This window comes from Kogia breviceps, chromosome 18 (genome assembly GCF_026419965.1).
Source record: "Kogia breviceps isolate mKogBre1 chromosome 18, mKogBre1 haplotype 1, whole genome shotgun sequence".
Lineage (NCBI taxonomy): Eukaryota > Metazoa > Chordata > Mammalia > Artiodactyla > Physeteridae > Kogia > Kogia breviceps.
Window position 1 is genome coordinate 23,018,108 of NC_081327.1, and position 20,968 is coordinate 23,039,075.

At 35.3% G+C, this 20,968-nt stretch overlaps 1 protein-coding gene across 2 annotated transcripts in view; it reads right to left on the reverse strand.

Moving 5' to 3' along the window:
- ITFG1 (integrin alpha FG-GAP repeat containing 1) overlaps window positions 1–20,968 on the reverse strand; it is a 267,360-nt gene that overhangs the window by 179,039 nt on the left and 67,353 nt on the right. For both annotated transcript variants that reach the window (XM_059045665.2, XM_067018203.1), the window contains 2 exons: window positions 15,060–15,121; window positions 7,405–7,486 (listed from right to left, as the gene is read on the reverse strand). In XM_059045665.2, the coding sequence (XP_058901648.1) occupies window positions 7,405–7,486; window positions 15,060–15,121 (144 nt within the window). The remainder of the gene's footprint in view (window positions 1–7,404; window positions 7,487–15,059; window positions 15,122–20,968) is intronic.

Below are 20,968 nucleotides of genomic sequence, written 5' to 3' on the forward strand. Positions count from 1 at the left end.
GAAATATAAGGAATACAAATTGGAAAAGAAGTAAAATTGTCACTGTTGGCAGATGACATGACGCTATGCATAGAGAATCCTAAAGATGTTACCAGAAAACTGCTAGAGCTAATCAATGAATCTGGTAAAGTTGCAGAATATAAAATTAATACACAGAAATATGTTGCATTCCTATAGACTAACAACAAAAGATCAGAGAGAGAAATTAAGGAAACAATCCCATTTACCATCACATTAAAGAGAATAAAGTACCTAGGAATAAACCTACCTAGGAGGCAAAAGACCTGTACTCAGAAAACTATAAGGTACCAATGAAAGAAATAAAAGATGACATAAACAGATGGAGATATATACTATGTTCTTGGATTGGAGGATTGAATATTGTGAAAATGACTGTACTACCCAAAACAATCTACAGATTCAATGCAATCCCTATCAAATTACCAATATCACTTTTCACAGAATTAGAATAAAAATTTTTACAATTTGTATGGAAACATAAAAGACACCAAACAGCCACAGCAATCTTGAGAAAGAAAAATGGAGCTGGAGGAATCAGGCTCTCCAACTTCAGATTATATACTACAAAGCTACAGTCATCAAAACAGTATGGTACTGGAACAAAACCAGACATATACATCAAAAGAACAGGATAGAAACCCCAAAATAAACCCACGCATCTATGGTCACCTAATCTATGACAAAACAGGCAAGAATATACAATGGAGAAAAGACAGTTTCTTCAATAAGTGGTGTTGGGAAATCTGGACACCTACATGTAAAAGAATGAAATTAGAATACTCCCTTACACCATACACAAAAATAAACTCAAAATGGATTAAAGACCTAAATGTAAGGCCAGACACTATGAAACTTTTAAAGGAAAACACAGGCAGAACACTCTGACATAAATCACAGCAAGATCTCTACTGATCCACCTCCTAGAGTAATGAAAATAAAAACAAAAATTAAAAAATGCATCTAATTAAAAAAATTAAAAAAGGATCTAATTAAAAATTAAAACAAAAATTAAAAAGTGGATCTAATTTCTTTTTCCACAGCAAAGGAAACCATAAACAAAACAAAAAAGACAACCCTCAGAATGAGGGAAAATATTTGCAAACAAAGCATCAAAAAGGGATTAATCTCCAAAATATACAAAAAGCTCGTGCAGCTCAATATCAAAGAAATAAACAACCCAATCAAAAAATGTGCCGAAGATCTAAATAGACATTTCTCCAAAGAAGACATACAGATGGCCAAAAAGCACATGAAAAGATGGTCAACATCACTAATTATTAGAGAAATTCAAATCAAAACTACAGTGAAGTATCACCTCACACTGGTCAGAATGGCCATCATTAAAAAAGGGAACCCTCCTACAGTATTGGAGAAAAGGGAACCCTTCTACAGTGCTGGTGGGAATGTAAATTGGTACAGCCACTATGGAGAACAGTATGGAGGTTCCTTAAAAAACTAAAAATAGAGCCGCCATATGACCTTGCAATCCTACTCCTGGTATATATCTGGAGAAAAACATGGTCCAAAAGGATACATGCACCCCAATGTTCATTGCCACACTGTTTACAATAGCTAAGACATGGAAGCAACCTAAATGTCCATCAACAGAGGAATGGATAAAGAAGATGTGGTACATATATAAAATGGAATACTAGTCAGCCATAAAAAGGAAGGAAATAATGCCATTTGTAGCAACATGGATGGACCTAGAGATTGTCACACTGAGTGCAGTAAGTCAGACACAGAAAGACAAATATCGCATGGTATCACTTATATGTGTAATCTAAAAAAATAATACAAATGAACTTATTTACGAAGCGGAAGTAGAGTCACACATGTAGAAAACAAACTTATGGTTAGCAGATAAGGGGGGAAAAGGATAAATTGGGAGATTGGGATTGACATACATACACTATTCTATACAAAATAGATAACTAATAAGAACCTACTGTACAGCACAAGGAACTGTACCCAATACTCTGTAATGGCCTATATGGGAAAAGAATCTAGAAAAAGAGTGGATATAGGTATATGTAAAACTGATTCACTTTTCTGAATCTAACACAACATTGTAAATCAACTATACTCCAATAAAAATTTTAAAAAAAACAATAAAAGAGAATATGAACATTTAATTACCCATTAGCATTTAGGCTAAATATAAGTTTTAAATTTCCATACATGGCTCATGTGATTTTCTTTTATTTCCAGATCAAAATTAACAAGAAACAATTTTAATTCGTCAAATTGTTACTGAATACACCCAACTGTAAAACAAGAGGAAGGAAAACTGCTGTTATTTTGAACTATTTAAGGTGTACCATGGTTAATTTGGAATTAAAATCTGAATTTTTATCAAGCAGCATAAAAACTTCATAAAATAACTTGATTATAGGGTTTTTCTCCCTTTAAACATCATTTATTATCTACTGTACTAGGCCATTGGTATACTCAGTTGAATAAGATTTGGTTTCAATCATAAATGATACTATTTATGGGGTTCAATATTTTCCGATATGTTAGTAACTTTCACGGATGACAAAGTTTTCTATTTTCATTAACTCCTTTATCACTTATAGGACTATTTAGGACTGATTTACAATTCCCAGGTTTCACCAACATGCCAATATTCTTTCTTCCCTTGAAGAATAAAGTGTGATCTCTTTATGATGATCTGATACACAAGATTTAGATTTGGATACATAAATTTATGTATTTTATGAGATTTAAAATATAATTCCATCTATAGAAAATGCTGACATTCTGTTAAGGTTTGTGTTCCCCCTTCAGTTTTGTGGCTTTTTATTGATTTCTATTACATCTGGCATTGCATACAAAATTAATGTTTTCTCTAAGTGTGGTTGTATATAATTTTTTTTGATAGAAAAAATGTATCTTATTTTTCTTGACTTTTATGTCCTATGTAGTTTAACAGATACTACCTTATTTGCTGAAATTCTAGACCTTGATATTCTAAGCCTACCTAGAAAAACACTCAACTTTAACATACAGTTTAAAAGGGTGATATAATAGGGTTAGACACAACATGTTTTCTAAAAGATGACTGCTTAAGTATTAGAGGCATTTATGGGTTGCAGATCTCCCAAGTGTCAGGCCAGGGCCCAGCTAATAACCAACAGCAGCTACTACTTATTAGCTGATTTCTAAGGCTCAGGAAATGCTAAAGAGCTCTGTAAATGACAACTTTTCGGCCACTAGTGCCCTGCTAAACTGTAAATCCAAAGGCCTTTTCGTGGTCATCCTTGTACATCACATTTTAATATCATCAATATTTTCTAACCACATTTTAGCACTCTTTTTTCTCTCTCCTTATCCCTGTCAAACTCTATTCATACTCTCCTTCTTGGAGGGCTCATTCAGTTCTTGATCTCTTAGCTCTTGGAGGACTTTCAAACTTGCTTTCGTTTTATTTCTAAACTTATGTTTCATAAATGTTCCAGCTTGTTGTCTTACTAGCATTATTAAAGTAATGACTCTAAAGTATCTTAATATCCAAACCAGCTTACTCTCCTGATTACCTATCTCTATGAAAAATGGTAGAGAAAAGAATGGTTCTTCTAGCTATTCAGAGGCAAGTTGTTGTTGTTTATTTTAATCCTTCTATTGTCAAACCAACCAGTACATTTACTGATTCTTTCTTTGCAAAGTTTCTCCCAACTGTCCCTCCAATTATTGATGTAGTTAGCTCACGTTCACACCACCTCATGCCCGACCTGTCTCTTGACTGGTTTCCATCCTTAGAAGATCGAGTATTTCAAAACTGTTTAAATCTACCCTCTTTTTTTTTTTTTTTAAATTGGGGTATAATTGCTTTACAATGTTGTGTTAGTTTCTGCTGTACGATGAAGTAAATCAGCTATATGTATACATATATCCCCTCCCTCCCATCCCCCCATCCCATCCCATCTAGGTCACCACAGAGCACCAAGCTGAGCTCCCTGCGCTATACAACAGGTTCTCACTAGCTATCTGTTTTACACACGGCAATGCACATACATCAATCCTAATCTCCCAATTCACCCCACCCGTGTCTACAGGTACGTTCCCTACGTCTGTGTCTCTATTCCTGCCCTGCAAATAGGTTCATCTATACCATTTTTCTAGATTCCACCTACATGTGTTAATATTTTTTTTCTCTTTCTGACTTACTTCACTCTGTATGACAGACTCTGGTCCATCCACATCTCTAAAAATGACCCATTTTCATTCCTTTTTATGGCTGAGTAACATTCCATTGTACATATGTACCACATCTTCTGAAATCTACCTTACTTTTGATATGAAAATCTCAGCCATCTCAGAGTTTCTAATAAACTTCCCCTGACTTCCTATTCCATATCCCAGAAGCATTACCTTCTGCAAATTCCATCAGACCAGAAGATTCTGTTTTACTTTCTGAAGTTAATTTAAAAAGGTACAGTTGGCCCTACATATCCATGGGTTCTGCATCCATTCAACCAACTGTAGAAGCCACAGAAATGGAGGGCTGACTGTACCATGTAATTTTCTACAGTATAAGGGACTTGAATATCCTCGGATTTGGGTATCTGGCAGTAACTGGTGGGAACTGGTGATGGTGGGGTGGTCCTAGAACCAATTCCCCATGGATACCTAGGGACTACTACTGTATCTATAAAGCTGTAGGAGTTAAAGACTGTGTGGAAGTACATGACCTTCTCTGAAGGAGTTGTTCATGCAACTCAGAGAATGGGATAAATTATATATGAACTCAGAGGTACTATGACAAAAAAATCTAAACACTTTAAGTACATACTTTGGTTTCATTCTTGCCATAGTTGACTATTATCCTTCTATATTTTACTTTTTCATTACTAAATTAATTTAACCACATAACAGAAAATTTGGAAAACAGGTAATAAGATAACCTATTTTCTGACTTTAACGCAACCATTATCATCATTTTGATATATTTTGCTCTAGTCTTATTTTTTTAAATGATCATATTGTACAACATACTGTTCTGCTTTTTTCTCCTAACAGAATCTTCATAACTCCCATTTTTATTGGCTGTGTAACATTTCATAGAGATTTATTTAGGTGATTTCTGGGAAAGTATTTCTTTGTCTTATAAAGGGAATAAATAATGTTATCCTAAGTCTGAATAATTATTTCCTTGTTTTATTTGCTAGACGTTCCTGATTTGTTTGATTTCAAACCACCCTACCTCCCTTTCACTATACCAGCACAGCCTTCTTTTAGGTTTTTTTGATATCTTTAAAAAAATATTTTATGTTAGAAACTAAAAACTTCATCATAGGTAAAAAACTTCTGTTCCTAGACAACGTAGGTGAGCTGGGAGCCATTTAAACATTCTTTTTTGGTACAGGATTCTTCCTGTGAGCTATATCATTTATTCATGAATGTGCTTCAAGCATGTGCTTTTTTTTAACCAAACAAATGGCGAATTTCTGATATCACTCTGACTTCCTGGCTGTCAGTCACTTCCCTTGCCTTGGTTCAAAAGGAATGGGAGAGGTGGCGGATGGAGGGCAGGATGCAATTCACAGACGTATTCAAATGTATAGGAAAATGCAATATTTTTATATATTAATATTCATAACCTTATTAAATGCCATCTGTTTGGACTCGTAAACAGTCTTGTTTTTTGATAATACCCAGCTAAAAATATATCAAGTTTTAAAAAGACAGTGTGGGCTATTTATTTAAAATTTACTGATCCATTAAAAACATTTACTGATATATTTACCTAAAATTATTAAAAATAGGGGAGAAATAGTTATGTTTAATTGACTATATCCTATATTCTGCACAATGAAAAAATACAAACATGTAAATTAAATGTCTATGGTTAGCACAATTAAAACAAATCTTTAAGTAAAGCTACTAATAACTTTGTTATAAGCAAAGCACTTCATCATACAAAACACACAATCATAAAACAAATATCTTTAATTTGAAGGATCCTAACCAGGGGTTAAGGGAGGTCTGTGAGCCTCCTGAGAATTATATATTGCATATATACGTCTTTCCCTAGAGAGAGACTTGCAAAGGGATTTGTCATTAATCCAGCTAATCAAGTCCATAAGCAAATTAAAAGAAAAATTCATGTATCCTAACACTTGACTATTTGCATTAAAGACTATAAATCAGGCCCCAGAAATTTGCTCAAAATCAAAGTAATATTCAATGTAATAAAACTAAAATACAGTACCACAGAGATTCATGTTGAAATTTTCATCAAATAACACTATCAAACCTCCTGCTTTAGTTGCCATTGGACACGTCTCTATGACACTGAACAATGAGTTTAGTCAGCAGAGCAAAAAGCAGCAACAACAAGACCAAACAAGTCCAGTGAAAAGACTGAGATTATACAATAATTTCCTGTGCACTTACTCTGTGTCTGACACTGTGCTTTACTCACATTGTGTTATTCACAATAGCCTTGTGAGGTGGTTATAATCATCATCCTCATTTTACAAATGAAGAAACTGAGGCCTCTGGAGGTGGTAATATGTCACCCGCATTTTGAGGAACAGGCTGAGGTGTTTGTTGGTAGAATGAAGGAAAAGCAGGATAGGAGTGAACTTTGGACTCAGGTAGTGGTCATCTAGACCACTTTTCCACCTGACACCAAAATCCTTTTAATAATAACCCTGACAAATGATGAAAGAGCCACATATGCTTTGGAAGTTCTGAACTTGATTTATTGTATAGAATCTTATGGGAAACAGAGATTCATAACAGATGCTACTCTTTGGAATTAAAACGTAAACAAAAATGTTTTTTTTTTTTTTTTTTTTTTTGCGGTATGCGGGCCTCTCACTGTTGTGGCCTCTCCCATTGCGGAGCACAGGCTCCGGACGCGCAGGCCCAGCGGCCATGGCTCACGGGCTTAGTTGCTCCGCGGCATGTGGGATCTTCCCGGACCAGGGCACGAACCTGTGTCTCCTGCATCGGCAGGCGGATTCTCAACCACTGCACCACCAGGGAAGCCACAAAAATGTTTTTTAATATTCAAGTAGTTTGAAGAGATCAGGTTAATTTATTCAATATTTTTGTTCTACAGTGTGGATATACATAAAAATGTCATGATAATTACTATTTGGTATTCTCTAGAAAAGCCTCAGTAGAAATCCTTGTTTTGCATGTTACTCCTGCAAACAGGAGTCCCTTAAATTCAAACTATAATTTAAACACACGTCATAAATTGTTCCTTATTGTATTAAAGAATTGACTACATGCCATGTATAATACTAGGACAGGCATCTTTTAAATCTGTAATAGCTCTGAAGACACTAAAGTTACTTTTAGTTATGGTGAATTAATATGACTAGGTCAGAGAGATGGGGAGACTTTCAAAGACAAAAACAATCTTACCAAAGTCGGCAAATGCTGACTGTCCAACTACCATCATATTTTGAGGTTTTTCAAATACAGTACTGAGAGAGAAATTTCCATCCTGTTAAAGACAGAAAGTTTTGGATTAGACCATCATAATCCATTCATCTGTCAAGTGTGAAACAAAGCATTTTAACTAAAGCAGAGAGATAAATAATTTAAGACTTTTGTTGTACTGCAAAAAATTATCCCAATTTTCTGTTCCAGTTTTCTCATAAAATGAAAGAAACTGCTGTGAGTTGAAGATGTGCATCTGAAGTGCTTTCCTTGCTGTCAATTCAGGTATGGTTTGTTTTACTAAATAATCTTCATAATTTCAGACAGAATGAGTGTCTTCTACTTTCAAAAGTGTGGAAGAATACACTTTGGGGAATACAAAGAAGCCCAAAACATAGTTCCTACCTTCAAAGAGCTTACAGTCCAGTTGGGAGATAAAATATAAGTCAGGAAAACAGAATTTCTGAAGGTAACATATAAGTGGTATAAGTAGGAAAGACACTATGTTTTACAGATTTCAAGGAAGAGATTTTGTTGGGGCTTAATTAGGAACAGATATTCAAATGAGATGAGAATTACATTCATCCTTAAATGGCCCATTCATTACCAACCCAAGTTTATGTATCAATGAGAAAGGGAGCAAAGGAGTACAACAGCTGCCATGTACTAACCAGAGGTGGATAAGCTAAACAAAAAAGGAGAACCCATTAGAGATCACTTGTTTCAGTTACTCTTACCAAAATGGAATGTCTGGCTTACAAAAATAATATGCATTTCTTTAAATTATTGCCTTTCTTTTCTATAATTTTAGATTACTACACAAGAAAAAAACCCCAAAACTCTGCATTTGGGATTACAGCTCTCAGCTTTAGAGCTCTCTTCTTATCACTGATTTCTCTATTCACTATTCAATATACTGACTTCATATAGGATACCTATACTTTATATAAAGGATACTTTATATAGGATACATACTTTATATAGGATACCTATATATTTTAAAATATTAAACAATTTAAAAACATTTTTCTTTGTTCCTCTAAGGATACTGCATATCTGCAAGTTAGTTTCTTAAGAAATCATTTCTAACATTTACAGAGAAAGGCATTGCTACACTGAAAGCATGAAGACTAAATGCTTGAGGAACATGAATAAGTAAAATTTGCCTTGTGACAGGCAGTTTACCAACCATTTTAATACACCATCATCCACATGCAGAAACATGTTTCTCCTACCTACCATTATTAAAGTATCTGATATATTTTTGAACGATTTTTCTATGGAAATCTTATTTACTTGTCTTAAAACTTAGGATTCCCCTCCAGTCTTACTTAGAACCTGAAATTACACTAGAGATGCATCAAAACTGCCAAATTTCTGACTGAAGTGTCAAGTGAATTTGCATTCTAGAAAGATTACAGCATCGGGTACAAAGTGGACATAAATATTATTGAATGAATGGAAAAATCTCTCTTAAAATACATCAGCCTCATCTAACATAAAGCTGAACATCAACCTATTAAATGACTCAAGTGAATGAATTACCCCAGTGAAGTTCTGTTAAACTTATTGAAGTATATTTAGAAATGTTTCCAGATACAGGCATACTTTAGAGATACTGCAGTCCAGAACACCACAATAAAGTGAGTATTGCAAAAAAGCAAGTCACAGGAATATTCTGGTTTCCCAGTGCATATAAAAGTTATTTTTATACTATACTGTAGTCTATCAAGTGTGCAAAAGCATTATGCCTAAAAAAATGTACATACCTTAATTAAAAAATACTTTATTGCTGAAAAAAAGTGCTGTCATCCTAAGCCTTCAGCAAGTTGTAATCTTTTTACAATAGTAATGTCAAAGGTCAATAACCACAGATCACCATAATTAATATAATACTACGGAAAAAGTTTGAAATATTGCCAGAATTACAAAAAGTGACACAGAAAACAAGAAGTAACCAAATACTGCTGGAAAAATGGTGCTGATATACTTGCTTGATACAGGGCCGCCACAAACCTTCAATTAAAAAAAAAAAAGCACTATCTGCGAAGTGTAATAAAGTGCAGCACAATAAAACAGGTATGCCTGTATAACTTCATGATGCTTCTCCACCAAGAAACACTGAATACTCCCCAGGTGACAGCCTCCCATTTCTAAGATGCCACATTCACCATGAACCTCAGTATAAGAAGAACAAAGCCCTCTTCTAACTGTAAGAAAAAGAGAATCATATATTCTTGCTATAGTGAGAGCATGCAGAATACATTATATATATGACATAATTGGGGGAAAAGATAACACTTTACTGAATTTATCTTTCCATCATTATCATTGCTTATTCTTTACTCCATTTGGCAGTACAAACCTATAGGGCTTAATTTCAGTGTCATGTACATATTTAGTATTTGATTTAAATGATTCAATAAACTTAATCATCACTATGTTATTACTCTTATTAGATGACATATTTTAAAGTGATGCATGCCTACACTTATTTTCAAAGATGAAGCTGCTTTGTACCCATTTAATGTAGGAAAGACAAACGTGATCAATACTCTTTTAAACTGAGAGAGCAGAACAGTCTGGTAGAAAGGGAAGTAGACACGTAGTTAGATGACATGGTTCTAGTCTTCCTTTCATTGATAAGTTGTATCACTTTGGAACAGCCACTTACTGCTCTGGGTCTCCGTTCTTCAACTGTTAGAAGGGGATAAATGTACTGTGTACTTGCAGGGTTCTAGAGAGGATCAATGGAATGAAACATTAGGAAGAGTTCTGCAAAATGTAAAGTTATTAGGCACTTTTAAGGTGTTTTTATAATGTCAGTCCTGTGCTTCTAAGCTGCAAGTACTTTTTTCATGGGCTGCTATTTGAGACCACTCCACTCTGTCCCATTCATTACCATGCTGTTCTTACTTGCCTTCATTGTAGTCCTGCAGTCCAAAATTGGGCCAACCCACTGCTACAATTATAACTATGTCTTTTACCTTTTCTTTCACCTACTTGGTTTCTGGAATGACTGTGCAATGACTTAAGGGTCCAAGTTTTAGAGACAGATTTCCTAGTTCAACTCCCAGCACCACTGTATCCTAGCTTTGAGGTATGAACAAGTTAGTTTTAATGTAAGCATCCGTTTACTTATCTCTAAAATGAATTTTTACAAGGTTCTTGTGAGGATTAGTAAGATAATCCATATAAAGTGCTTATTAGCTCAGCATATGCACAAATATGTACATAGTTAACATTATAATTGGTAGTAGGAACGCTAGTAGTAATACTATTATTTCTGCTACCCACCATTGAAGCAGCTAACACACTGCCATTGACAAGGGATTTGCCACTTTCTGCTTGAAGTCCAGCCACAGGTGCTATGTTGTAACAAGAATCTTTACACGGAGGACCACCTATGCGTTGGCCTGCAGGTTTTAATATTTACTATTAAAACTGCCATATTTATAATGTTAAAAAATGATCAGGAAGCAACATAGGATGACTATCATGTGTCTACATCTTTATTCGCATAAAGCAATGGCTCTTGACGGGAGGTGATTCTGTTTGCCAGAGGACACTGGGCAATACATGGAGAAATTTTCATTGTTACAGCTGAGAGGCGGCTTCTAGCATCTAAGTGAGTAGAGACCAGGGTGGATACTGCTAAACAACAAACAATGCACAGGACAGATCTCCACATTAAAGAATCATCTGGCCTATGGCCAAGTAGGCACATGAAAAGATGCTCAACATCACTAATTATTAGAGAAATGCAAATCAAAACTACAATGAGGTACCACCTCACACTGGTCAGAATGGCCACCATTAAAAAGTCTACAAATAACAAATGCTGGAGAAGGTGTGGAGAAAAGGGAACCCTCTTTCACTGTTGGTGGGAATGTAAGTTGGTACAGCCATTATGGAAAACAGTATGGAGGTTCCTCAGAAAACTAAAAATAGAATTACCATATGATCTAGCAATCCCAACCCTGGGCATATACCTAGACAAAACTATAATTCAAAAAGATATATGCACCCCTATATTCATAGCACCACTATTCACAATAGCCAAAACACGGAAACAACCTAAATGTCCATCAATAGATGAATGGATACAGAAGATGTGGTACGTATATACAATGGAATATTACTCAGCCATAAAAAAGAAATAATGCCATTTGCAGCAACATGGATGCAACTAAAGATTCTCATACTAAATGAAGCAGAGTCAAAAAGAGAAAGACAAATACCATGAGATAGCACTTATGTGTGGAATCTAAAACATGGCACAAATGAACCTATCTACAAAACAGAAACAGACTCTCAGACATAGAGATCAGACTTGTGGTTGCCAACCAGGAGTGGGGGAGGGAGAGGGATGGACTGGGGGAGTTTGAGGTTGGTAGATGCAAACTATTACATTTAGAAGACATAAACAATAAGGTCCTACTGTATAGCACAGGGAACTATATCCAATCTCCTGGGATGAACCATAATGGAAAAGAACATTAAAAAAATGTATATATATGTATACTGAGTCACTCTGCTATACAGCTGAGATTGGCACAACATGGTAAATCAACTATACTTCAAAAAAAAACCCCCCAAAACAAACAAAAAAACCAAAGAATCATCTGGCCTAAAATGGCAATAAGTGTCAAGATTGAAAGTTTCTAAGGGTGGTGGGTGTTGTCCATGGGTCTGGCTTTGCCATTCCTCTCTTAACTCTTTCCCTTCATGATACTCATCTATTCTCTTCCTTGAGTTCCAGTCCTACATTTCTAACCATTTCATTGATATGTCTCTTATCTAAAATAATTTTTTTTCCTGCCCCAAATTAGATCTTCCTTTGTCTTTTCTGTTACCCTTGCATTAATGGTCATTCTGTCTTCTCATATCTATCCCCCTTCTTGTCTATTCCCAACATTCTACTCCTTTAATCATCTACCTCTTTCCCAGGATATAGTAAATTCTACCTAAATCATCCCCCCACCTCCAGATTTTCCATGCTAACCTATCTGATATGCAATAGCCAGACTAATGGCAATAATGAAAGCTCTATTTATCTCATGCTCAGTCCTAAAACCTTTAGGACTTAAGCTTCTCAATAAATTTTTAAAAGATCAAATTACTTAGTTTAGGAGTCAACGCCTTTGCTTATCTTGTCTAAACCAATTCTTCTAATCTCACCTTCCAGTATCTTTTCATATTCTGGCCCAAACCAGCCACTTTCTACTCTATGTCCTATGTTTCCCATGAATGTCCTTGCCCTTTTCCTTTTTCTCACTTTCAACCACTAAAATCCTGCTCGCTCATCTGTACCAGCCATTTCAAATACCGCATCTTCCTTGAAGCCTTCCCTGATGATCCTGGGTGGACCAAATGGAAGCAACTGCTCTGTCTTTTAATTCCTTCCAGCATGAGGTTTGTACCTCTCATCATACCAGTCAGAGTTGCCTACACTCATATCTTAGCCCTCCTCCTTGTCGTCTGTCGACTTCTGATCTCCCAGAGCACCTACCATGGAGCTGTGCCCAAACTACCTAATTTGTTGTAGCTCATATTCTTCTATTAGCTAATATGGTTTTATAGGGTTTGAGGGTTTTTTTTTTGACAATTAGTGTGTTACTGTGAACTGTTTGCCCAACTTCTAATTAAAAATGATCCTCCCATTTTACAAAACCTACACTTTATCTGAACAAGTTAATTTTGAGTCTACATTCACCTTAATTTGTACTAATGACTTTTATATTATTGTTAACATGAGTACCTTATTGACCCAGCTGTTTTACCACAAGAAAAACCCTTAGTCTCTACTGTCAAATAGATAATTTATTAATTTTCTTTAAAGAAAACATGAAAGGGAAAAAAGAGCCCAATCAAAATCTAGTCTCTTCATGAAGATTTTTCTTCTATTGAGTTGCTTCACTTTATCAGCCTAGGTTGAGAGGAAATAATATACTCAAAAGTAGTCTGTAATTATATATATATATATATATATATATATATATATATATATATATATATATATATATATAATATTTATTTGTAATGAGGCTTTTCTCCCCCTGATGGATACTAGTTTGTCAATCAAAATGACTGATTTTCTCATTTTCTGATACCTCAAGATTCACTTGAAGTATTGTTTTCAAGGCCACCTGAAAATGAGTATCCCCCACTAGTGGAAATTGTCATTTATGGTAATCATTAAAAATATAACTGTATTTCTATCATCAGAAAAACAAATACAACTACATTAAAAAATATAGTACATTAAACAAAGATATATCTTTCTGGTTCAGATGTTTTTCTTTTTCCTTGCCTCATAAAAAAAAAAGAAAAAAGAGTCAAACTGCTTACTTTGGAAGTAGTTAGTAGTATTTAAAAGCCCGAAGTTTGTCTAAACAAAGCTCTTCCCCGATCCTAGTTTCCTTCCATGAAGAAATCTGAGTCATGACTCTTCTATAAGAGATGGCTGATAATGAGTCTTCTTCCATGAGCCTGCACTTTACATTTTTTCAGATGTTTATTTTTCATGAGTATTTTAACAAAAATCTATAAAATGTTATGAGTTTAATTTGGATTGAATAAAAGACAGTCTGGAGTAAATAGCTGGGAAACCAAGTGATCTCAAACTAAAATTTGGTGTCTATTGTGCACCAGGTATTTTACACACATTGTTGCATTTAATCTTCACAAACAGTCTATGAAGCCGACATGACACTCTTATACCTGTTTTCTATATGAGGAAAGTGAGGTTTAATACTTGACCATTATTTGATGAATGTCACTCAGCTGGCCAATTTGGCTTGTCCTCAAATCCTGTCCTCCATTATGTACCTATAATTCAACTTTAAAAATCTGGGTAGGGGGGCTTCCCTGGTGGCGCAGTGGTTGAGAGTCCGCCTGCCGATGCAGGGGACACGGGTTCGTGCCCCGGTCTGGGAAGATCCCACATGCTGCGGAGCGGCTGGGCCTGTGAGCCATAGCCACTGAGCCTGCGCGTCCGGAGCCTGTGCTCCGCAACGGGAGAGGCCACAACAGTGAGAGGCCCGTGTACCGCAAAAAAAAAAAAAAAAAAAAAAAATCTGGGTAGTCTATTCTTCATTAATTAATATTTCATATAATCTACATCAAGCTAAAAATAAAGTAAAACCATGACATCAGTTTGGGAATATCCTACTTGCAATTAAAAAACTATATTGGAAAAGGTTCCTTAATCCTCGTCAACTTCCAGTAAATTTAGTATCTGTTGTTCTTATTTTTGTATATATGCCTGAAGGCAAGGAGGAAAAATTAGTGTTTTCTTCAACAAACCATCATGCTGACAACTTAAATGACAGTCATCTCTCTCAACAGCTGACAACCTAGCAGGGGCCCTGTTAACATGCGCATTAGGGAAGACTGATTGGTTTAACCGGCGGGTCATGCCTAAAAACCTGAGGAGGAATTGATGCTGAATGAATCATTTCCTTCAGCAATATTCAGCAGTTTGAATGCAGCAATGCAACCAAAAGCTCTTAAAGTTGTTCTATTTATTGTTGAAACCATCCGACCAAGTGATTACTTTCATTTTACTGTCTAAGATTGTGTGCTTTTTTTTACTGAAAGCCATCATTTAAAAATGCTTCAAAAAGATTTCTTACCGAATTTTTCCATATCTCAAACTGTAAGGTACTAGAGGCAGACAATGTCGTGAGGAATAAATCTAGGAGGAAAATAAGAGAATTGTAAGTTCTGTTACTGATGTGTACATTTAAAAACAGGAAGAAATACAATACATAAAAGTAGTTTTAATACAGTTGTACTTAAATGTATTTTAAATTTTATATATATATATATCATATATATATACTTTTTTGTACATCAAATGATGTTTATTGATAGTTTACATGATCCATATCTAAGTGGCATCAATGGTGGGTCATGTGACCCTCTTACAAGATCAAGGCTGAATGCTACTGTTTTTTTTTTTTTGGCTGCACCATGTGGCATGTGGGATCTTAGTTCCCTGACCAGGGATTGAACCTGTGCCCCCTGCAGTGAAAGTGTAGAGTCTTAATTAACCACTGGACCACCAGGGAAGTCCCTAAATTACGTTTTAACAAGATTGATCCATCAAAGAAAAGAAAGCAGATGACCCTGTATTAGTACAATTAAGGAAAATGTATTTAAAGGAAGCATTATTAGTCCTTCAAAAGCATTTTTTATTTTAATTTTTACTTATTTATTTATTTTAGAAGAGAAGATTTAATAATTGATAAAAATGTACAAAAATATTCAAATCAGAAATGCTTTAGAATGTGTACCACGAAGTCAGTACTTCTCAGTGAGGAGGGAAGGTAAAAGACTTCCTCAATGAAAAAAAGCAAGAGAAAGATCGGATCAAAAAAAAAAAAAGACAACTGTTAAAGAAATCGTTTAAGTCAACATTGATTTGTTTTAGACAAGGATATTGCAACCATCACTTAAAGTTTGGTGGCACATTCTTTAGTAGGTCCTTAAGGCAATATATTTAAGCTAATTTACAATTTGATTTGATGCTAACTTTTTAAACATCACCTCAAAATAATGCCCTCACAACAGCCTTTTAAAAATGTATTTAGATGTTTCATAAAAAATAATGGTGGCTTTATTATTGTAGTGCTCAATAGCACCACTATAGCTAAGGGTCTACCAGGTTTCCATTAAGAACACCTATGTCTGAGTTCACCTTAAAAGATCATATCGGCTTCAACCAGTTGGATAGTGCACAAAAAAGCAGTTTTATCATTTGCTGGTGCTTTTTTTGTACTACTAGATATCAAAAAATTTTCATTATTATCTTCAAAATCCAACTTCTATAAAGTAAATCAAATCACCTCATGACTTAGACTTTAGAACAAAGTAGAGACACCTGCAGTTATCAGTAAATTGCCATCTTTAATCCATTCTGCAGTGCCCTACGAAAGGGTCACAGAAAGACAGCTATGACTGTATGAAAATATGATTCTTGATACAGAATCAAAAGTTATTTTCAATTTCCTTTGCTCTTTATAAAGTCCACAATAACAATACTTAAATGCACTTTTTTTTCCTGTGATATAATTAAAACCCAGTGTTATTTCAATTGAACTTAGAATCCCTGGTCTGAATTAGACTTTAAATCATACTGTAAACATATTTGGTATAATTTATTGATCATCATCCAGTTGCTCCAAAAGGGTCCTTCTATGCTTTTCCAATTCCCCTTCACTCAGTTCACTGCCAGAAGTATCCCAATTACCAGAATCCTTTCCAGTCTTTTTCTTAGGTGATTTGTGTTTTGACTCTGATCTTTCACTTTCCTGGTCTTTTTCCTTTTTATCCTTCTCCCGTTCAGCATCTGACTCTGGAGAGTCAGATTTATGTCTTCTCTTCTTGCTTTTCTTCTTATGTTTTTTTGATTTCTTATAACTTCTCTCAGATTCAACACTAGAAGAATGTTCTGAAGCAGAACGAGACTCTGATCGCTGTCTTTTTTTCTTTGAATGGCTGTCGTCATCATCTAAATCTGATCCTGTTTTAATTGTTTTAAGAACAATTATGTGTACTACTTTTTTCTCTTACACATTTTAATTCTAAGGTAGGCTATATTTTTTAAAAAGATATTCTAATCATAATCACATTTTGCTTTCTCACCCTAAAAGCAACACTTAACTATATATCATAGTCAGGTTTCAGCATGATTTTAAATAATAGTATTACAGCATCCACAATCTTTGGCACTCATGTTAAATGAACAATAAATTGTATTTCAAATTTTAATAGAATTGTCTTCATATATTTCAACTAAAAAAACTTTTATTAAAAAGTGCAAGAATTTTATAAAATTTTTGAAAAACAATAGGTTGACAGTCAAATCAAACAACCTATTAATCCAAAAGCCAGGTAATCTGCAAGTCTATTCTAGTAGCAGCATTTACTACGTTTGCATAATGGCAATTTCAATTAATAAACAGAAAAGTTTTAAAATGATGAGTTGACTCATAGGAATATTAAAATGACTTTACTCTTTTGCGCTTTAAAAAGATGAACGTGGTATAAAGACCACAACTATCTTTAAGAAAAGGTTTTTTTAAAATCCCATTAAATGTGTTTAGAAAACTATCACTGATAATGTTAATGTTTTCAGTAAAGGCTTCATATTAATTTAATGAAGCTAATTTATGTAATAATTACAATAAGAAAGATTTTCATAGAATCCTCGGAAAACTAAGTAACCTGTTCATTTTTATTATTAGTTGAACTCAAAACTGACTAAGTGGAACAATTGTCTATGTCAATGTATCAAATATATCTGCATTTATTTTCACCACACTAAGGGTGTTTTGCCTATGGATATAGAAATGTCTTTTACTAAGATAATTTCTCTCATCTGTCAAACATATACTCCCAATGAAGTGTTTATTTCCATACTCCTCTAGGAAAACTCCCAAACAATATCTGCGATTTATGTGATGATATACCTACAACTGATCTTCTCTCCTTCACCCATGTATCCTTCACACTGCCATCAGCATGATTAAAAAACAAAAGTGCAAATTTGATCTCATTTCTTCTCTTCCAGGATATAGGAATAATCTCATCATCTGTCAGGTGAAAGCCTACCTACCTACATTTCCAGGCTCATTTTTTGCCACTGCCATGATGTTTGTTGATTCTATTTTCACAGCTTTACTGGCTATTTATTAAGACTTTGAAAAACAGTCAAGTGACATGAGGGATTGGAAGTACCTTATAAAGCAGATTTTTAAAAAATTTCATTTCATCATTCAACTATATAAAGAGGTTATAGAAAAATAATTCATTATGTGGATAAATAAAAATGAAGACAATTAATTATTAACAATTCAATATGAAGAATCATGCCTCAGACTTTGAATGAAATGAGAATGAAACAACAGCTAGAAAAAAATTTTAGTCAACAAAGCAATAAAGTTCTTACCCTCCCATATGCCACGGGGCAACTGGGCCCATGCGCCGCAACTATTGAGCATGTGAGCCACAACTAGAGAGCCCGCGTGCCACAACTACAGAGCCTGTGTGCTCTGGAGCCAGCGCATCACAACTACAGAGCCTGCTCACTCTGGAGCCTGTGCGTCGCAACCAGAGAGCCCACGTGCTGCAACTGAGCCCCCGCACCACAACTAGAGAGAGAAGCCCACATGCCACAACGAAGAGCCCATGCATCACAACGAAAGATCCCACGTGCTGCAACTAAGACCCGACACAGCCAAAACCAAATAAATAAATATTTTTAAAAGAGTAATTTACACAATAAAATGAAAGGAAATGTACTCAATAAAACTAATGGATGCTGTGACATGCCACTGAGATCCCTCACGGAAATGAAGGACTTATTCCCTCAGCTTCTGGAAATGCTGCTGGCAGACAGCCCTAAGAAACCAGCCCTTTGGAGGACAGTTTTGGCTGAAGAGTACTACCTTGCCAAAGGTTGTGACTTTTTCTGTGCTAGCCTGCATTCAATAACTAGTCAGCTCAGAGGAATAAAGACTAGACCCCCTCACCACAACTCAGGACAACTCTGCAGGGCCATTCCACATTCAGAGGTCCCAAGGTCAGCTGAGGCTTCTACTGACACTGAATCATAGTCCAACTTTTCCCTTCTACTCACACTGACTAGAGCACTCCCTAAAACAAACTTCTTGTACAATAATCTCCACCCCAGAATTTTCTTTGCAGGGAACCCAATCTACAACAGTTAATACCAAAAGTGATCTGAGAAAGCACACTAAGATTTTGGAGTTGGATCACCTACCATGGTACTGGAAATAAAGATTCCTTCACTGGGGGTAAGCAGTGCACAGATAGCCACACTATCTTTTACTGATGCTGTCTTGGGTAGTATTCTGGTGGAAGGGAATGCACCACTGGATGTGATAATTGAGGCTTTTTGAGAAATATGAGATAAACACTAACTATAAAGATAGCATAGTTTGATGGCTATTGCTAAGCTCAACTGAGGAAATAAAGGAAAGACACAAAGGTTGAGCGTGATTAATGAGAAATTAAAAGCTAAGTGTGAAAGCCAGAGGGCCTCTTGGGGAGCAAAGCAAGAGGTTCTCACCTCCAGTAGCAGGAGGGAAAGGAAAGCTGATGACTAAGACCAGGACTCAACGGTAAGAGTAGAAGAGCTTCCAAAAAGGTTAAATTCTCAACCTAAGCAGGTCTAACCTAAGGTTAGAGCCCTAGATGGGAAAAAATGATATCTGACCCATGGGATAGGAGCATTTAGGTGATAACCTGAAAATCATGAATACCAGATTCACTTGAATGGATTTTCAGAGCCTGCAGGAGTGGACTGTTAATGGAGAAAAGTTCCCCCCTAAAAGCTAGAGTTCTCTCTTACTGGAAGATGATGGAGAAGTTTCTAACTCCATTAGACAACATTCTTCCCACTTCCTACAGTCTGTCCCACCTTCTCTGCTGCCACTAGGCCAAAAAGTGCGGTTAAGTTACAAGATAACCTAACCAGGAATGTGTGCACATTTGAGGGAGAAAGGGACTACAGTCTGAATTAAGTGCAAGACCTAGCTAACATGTACTGGCAGGAGCCAGGAGAGTAAGCGTGAGACTATATTCTGAGAGTACTTGATCAAGGTAGGGGTTGAAGGGTGGGGTAGGGAAGATGAGGTGCAAGATGAGGCACAATAAGGAGTTGGGGGTATGGTGATTACATTGGACCTCATCTACTCTACAAGTGGCAGCAATAATTCATTTTATAGGAGTAGATACATATTCTGGATATGCGTTTGCCCCTCTTGTCTTGAAAACTAATTTAAAAATGCTAATAGAAACAATATGATGATAGCTGACATCACTGGTATTCATTTGAAGAAATAATCATTATCAAAAGATTGCATTATAAGTTAGTGAAAAATTCAAGATATAAACCCCAAACTCAATTAAATCCTTGTTCATTAGATTCTTTTAACAAGTAAAATAGTGAAAATAGTCTATGTTCATGCAGTCTCTTCTCCTCAAAACATAGACACATAGTCAAGTAAGTGTGTACAAAAACTTTAAATGGTTTATGCTTCAGTTATCTCCATTCATAGCTTGAAAGGATTAAACTGCTGCATTTTAATCCTTGCCAAGTACAGCACAGCCTTCCTTTCAAATGAAGAACCCTTTGGTTAATGTTGGCATCAAAAGGAAGCCTTAGGAGTTTTAGAAACTAAAATTGGAAGTTGGACTATGTGAACTAAACCATGTTAGGAAAAATCAAAACAAAGGTTAATCATTAATAATGGGCACCTAACATCCTTTTGATATACTATGGTATAAAGGAAGAGATTAAAAATTGTGATTTCTGGCACTGTATCCCCTCAGTGTGACACCTCAACTTTTAAAGAAAAATATTCCAATGGAAATTTTTAAAAAGTAGTATTCGTAATGTCATTTATAGTTCCTGCATGAAGAAATTCTCCTTGGACATTGAGAATCACTGTATTTCCAAAGGAGTTCATGGTTCATTTGGAAAAAACATAGCTAATAAAACATTTTTGGTATT